The 4,812-nt window shown below is 34.0% G+C and overlaps 2 protein-coding genes across 2 annotated transcripts; both read right to left on the reverse strand.

Moving 5' to 3' along the window:
- Positions 1–315: 315 nt before the first annotated feature.
- LOC141630674 (uncharacterized) lies at positions 316–2,488 on the reverse strand. Its single transcript, XM_074443446.1, has 3 exons — positions 2,352–2,488; positions 1,787–2,110; positions 316–1,039 (listed from the first exon to the last, which is right to left on the reverse strand). The coding sequence occupies exons 1-3, from the start codon at positions 2,486–2,488 to the stop codon at positions 466–468; spliced, it is 1,035 nt and encodes a 344-aa protein (XP_074299547.1). The 3' UTR covers positions 316–465.
- Positions 2,489–2,742: 254 nt separating this feature from the next.
- LOC141630675 (uncharacterized) lies at positions 2,743–3,599 on the reverse strand. Its single transcript, XM_074443447.1, has 3 exons — positions 3,204–3,599; positions 2,867–3,092; positions 2,743–2,783 (listed from the first exon to the last, which is right to left on the reverse strand). Exons 1-3 carry the CDS (start codon positions 3,597–3,599, stop codon positions 2,743–2,745), a joined length of 663 nt encoding a protein of 220 aa, XP_074299548.1.
- Between the last annotated feature and the right edge of the window lie 1,213 nt (positions 3,600–4,812).

Raw genomic sequence — 4,812 nt, forward strand, 5'->3', positions numbered from 1 at the left:
CTGAACTCCTGTGTTAATATGCAATTCACTGGAATTCAACTCCCATATGTAATTCCCATGAAATGTAAAAAACATGTTTAGTTGCCTTGTGGGAGTTTGTGTTTCCTAGGAATTAAACTCCCATATAGTGTTTGGTTGAACCATGTCAATTCACCTGAATTTAATTTTTTTTACCAATATACCCCTCCATGATATTACTACACCTTATTTGTTCAACCTATAATATAACATTTTAACTCTACTTAAGAATTAAATCAAAGTAACGACAATTTCACACCAAAATCAACATTAATTCCAATTCATCTAAAGTTTCATTGTCGAAAAAAAAACAAATTATCTAGCTACACCGCATATGCGATCATAAGCTACAACTTTTGTCCAATTCCGAACTTGAACATAATTCAAATGACAATTATTATAATTTAACAAATTTGCCCGCTAGAAGTGCTTCCAAACAAGCTAGAACTAATTAGACCGCTCCGGAATCAACAAGCCATGCACATATGCACTTCTATAATCATCCGGAAGGCTGAAAAAAAAATCAACGTCAAGGGGATCTGTAGCAATTTTTTTTGAAGCCAAAATAACTTCAGCACGTGTTAACCCTTCGATCTTCATTACTTCCAAAATAACTTGCATTCTTCTGTCAGCAGTCTCGGACTCATGTTTAAAACAATTGGCAAGCCTTCTTATGTGCTCGCCCGCGGTTTCCATCACATTAGTCATTTTATTAAGATGGCCAGAAAATTCTCTGAAGGCTTCAATTGTTTCAGTTCTAGCCTTTTTTGTCTTCTTATTAATAGGTGCACTTGATGGCGACGCCTCAACTTCAGTACTTGACATCCCTGATGTGTTAGAGATATGAATTTTTTCTTCTTCAATTTCTTCTTGTTCACCTCTAGCTTCGTTCTCCATCTCCTCTAGTGCATCTTGCACGCTGCCGCCCTCGTTGCCGTTAACACTATCTTTACCCCAAATTTTTGCTAACTCGTCATATAAGGGGAAAGGCCTATTTCTTAATCCTGCAGCATTTTTGTGACTCTGTCGATAGAACATAATAATTATATAATATGTTAAACATATAGTTAAAATTCAGTAACAATACATTAAAAATACATAAGTGAAAATCATCTTTAGCTAAACCTAGTTGGTAAACAAATAACATCATATTTAGAACCTTTTCAATTAATAGAAACAGCTTATTTAATAGAGTTGCTACACTAGCTAGAAACAACAAATCGGGCTAATGGCTCAACAAGTGATCCTATAACCGTAGGCAATACACAATATTATATGAATGTTATTAACGAGATAAATAATCTAAGTACGCTAATGTGAAAAAAAAAAAAGAGATCTTTAAACATGCAGAGTATCAGTCATACAAAGTTTATACAGCACTGGCACACTCAGGAGAACGGCACATTGCAAGCTTTTAACAGACAAACACGCACTTTATTTATCGGGCAGCAATCTTGAATAGGCTTTGTCCATCAAGAATGCAACATCAAGGTCACTTGAAGTCATCCCTAACGGACTAAACAAATGAGTACAATACTATCACTACTATGCATACTTTCCCACTACTATGCATACTTACATTCCTAGTACTAGTAAGAAACAACTTGAAACTTGATGTTTTAAGATGGATGTAATCGTCTTAATAAGTCGGATGTATTAATCCATGTGAGATGATATTTGACCCTTTTATATAATATTAAGAAGGATATTTCCGACTTCAGAAGACTAACAAATAACCGAAATGTTGGGAGTACATTAAAATAAATACGTGTAGCTCAAAATTATCTTTAGCCAAGCTTCCCAAACTGATTGTTCACATGTAACAAACTTTTGTTCATCATTCCAACTGAAACCACTGGCCTGTGGACTTAACATATCCGTAATCGCATCAAATTGTTTTCTTAAAGTCTTAACTCTTGATTCAATATGAGGTTTGTCTCTCTTTCCACATCCAGGCAATTTTTCCTCCAAAAGAGTTGCAATCTTGGAGTACGCACCATTTTTGAACTGACCGTTATCTGCTTTCCATCCACCAAGGTCGAGAAGATCTTGCATAGCACTTACAAGTGCTTGATCCTCAGCACTTGACCACCTTGAGTGAGTAGTCATCACAATGACAAAAATATGACTCTAAAAAAGATTTATAAATGAATTCAATAATCATTATAAAACAATAAAACATAGATATACAAAACAAAAATAAATGCATAAACAAGTTTATAAAAAAAAAAAACTAAATAGAGCATTCTAACATCTCTCAATGGTAACAAATAGTCAAATACAAAGTACATTCAAAAACCATATGTCAAATTTACGAATTTGTTGTTTCCAACCAAGCATTATACATTTGAGTAGCTAGCTCATTTCTAAATGTAGTCCAAGCAGCACTTGTTTCCATGGTATCAATGCATTCATCATCTTCCTCCTCACTACCATCTTGTACGAGAGATTCCAAAGGATCTACCGTCATGTTTGTTCGAATAAAATTATGCAATAAGGCACACCCAAAAATTATCCTAGACATTGTTTTTCTAGAATACCAAGTGGTATTTCTTAGAATACCCCATCTCATTTTCAACAATCCAAAACATCTTTCTATGACATTTCTTGCTTGAGAGTGCTTCATGTTAAAATACTCTTCTTTGCATGTTGGTTGAGCACCCTTCTTCCAAATACTCAAATGATATCTTACTCCTCTAAATGGTGTTAAAAATCCCTCACAATTCATATATCCAGCATCGCTGCATCGCATAGATAATAATACCCTAAAATAGAGACAATAATATCTTAATATCTTAAATTGGTTAATATTTTACAATAGCAAACTCAAATCGGTTATTGTTTTTACCTTGCGGTACTCTCAAAGGATTATCCCTAGATAGTGCATCACGGAGGATTCTATTATCATGTGCCGAACCCTCCCAACCGGGTAACAAATAAACAAATTGCATATCCCGTGTGCAAGCCGCGAGAACATTAATAGTAAGTTCTCCTCTCCTAGTTATAAACCTAACTTTATCCTCCCCTCCAACACGAAGCTTAATATGTGTTCCATCTAAAGCACCCAAGTAATTCTACAAAATATAGACGCACATAAGTCATTAGTAAACTTTTTTTTAAAAAAAAAAAGAGAAATAAAATTGGAACTCATAAAGTCACCATAAAATCATGATTTATTTTCTTACCTTAAAACAGATCCATCTTTCATCTTGACAATTTTCAGTGATCGGTTCAGGTTTCTTGAATAAAAAATGATGACATCTAAGCACGGCACGAAGAACTGAATTGAAATGTCTGGATACAGTCTCTCCACTTCTTCTAAAATATAACTGAGTTCTTCTATTTTTCGTGTCATGAGAAAGTGTAAAAAGAAATAATGCAACCATTTCCTCTAAACTCGTGTTTCTATTCCCTTCAAGCCTACCGACATCCCTAAGCAACTCACATAACTTACCAAAGCATGATCTATCCATCCTAAGGTTATCGAAACATGCTACATCATTCCCTTGTATAATTGACCTAAGATTTAAAAGTCTTGCTTGAATTCTTTCATCAATGGAGTTGTCAAACACATATGTCATATATTTCGGAATCTTACTATTTAAATTTGCTAGAAGACATAATAATTCAACAATAGTCTCCATAACCATCAAAAGCATTTGTTTATATATCACAATACATGTAACAACTATCTTCTTTCGTTTACTCAAAGACAGTCGAGCCATCGTAGAAAAACACCCACCTAAGATTAATAAATAATTGAAAGTTAACAACAATACCCAACAAGCTATGAATATCACGCTATTAACTATAATAACAACTATACGGGTCGAGAGTCATGAGAATTTATTTCAAGACTGTGAAAATAGCAGAAGAATTGTGCTCAAGTGAGTCCCAAGGACATTCTAAATGCAATCAACAGAAAGAAATGCACTAAATTAAGAAAATAGCTAGGCTGTCAATGCATCAATCATTGCTGGATGATATGTGATATGGCAGCAGAAGAACGAAGCTAGAGTTAATCGAGTTTTGTTGAAACCTGAGTTGATTTTAGAACATGTGAAGTCTCTGATTAAAAGTACAATAGGTCTTACTTGTGACGGATAGGATATATCCGTCACAAGCTTGTGACGGGTCAAGTATCACCCATATAGGTATATAAGACAAAAAGTAGAATGCATAGGGATTCACAAATAATTTGTCTTTATCCTTTCATATGGTTTTTACTTGACCCGTCACAAGCTTGTGACGGATATCGACCGTCGCAAATAAGAATTTGTGTTAAAAGTATGATTCTTAGTGCTCGTTTGGTTAATGTGGTCAATTGAGAGAGCTTGTGTCATCATCGATGACATACTTGTCCCCTTTCTAGAGAGCTTGTGTCATCATCGATGACATACTTGTCCACTCTAGAAGGTCCACTCCCCTGCATCAACGTTGTTTACTCCTTCAATTCAAAATTAGTGATCACCGAACCCATCATTATTAACTATACGTTTTTTTTTACATATTTGACAAATGAATTATGTCTACTTCAAAAACCTCACCCTAAAACCCTGGTTCATCACCTTATCCTACCATATACCAATTTATTAATATCTAACATTTGATGTCATATCCTAATTTGAAAAGGTTAATATCACAAAAACAATAGTTTTTTTTTCAATTAATACATATAGTATCCGAATCAAACATTCAATAAAAAAAATACAAATTAACAATAAAAACGAAACAGATACAATCGAGATGACCAATAATGGATGAGAATAGACAAAAAAAAAATTGTAGATGGAA

Source organism: Silene latifolia, chromosome Y, assembly GCF_048544455.1.
Source record: "Silene latifolia isolate original U9 population chromosome Y, ASM4854445v1, whole genome shotgun sequence".
Classification (NCBI taxonomy): Eukaryota; Viridiplantae; Streptophyta; class Magnoliopsida; order Caryophyllales; family Caryophyllaceae; genus Silene; species Silene latifolia.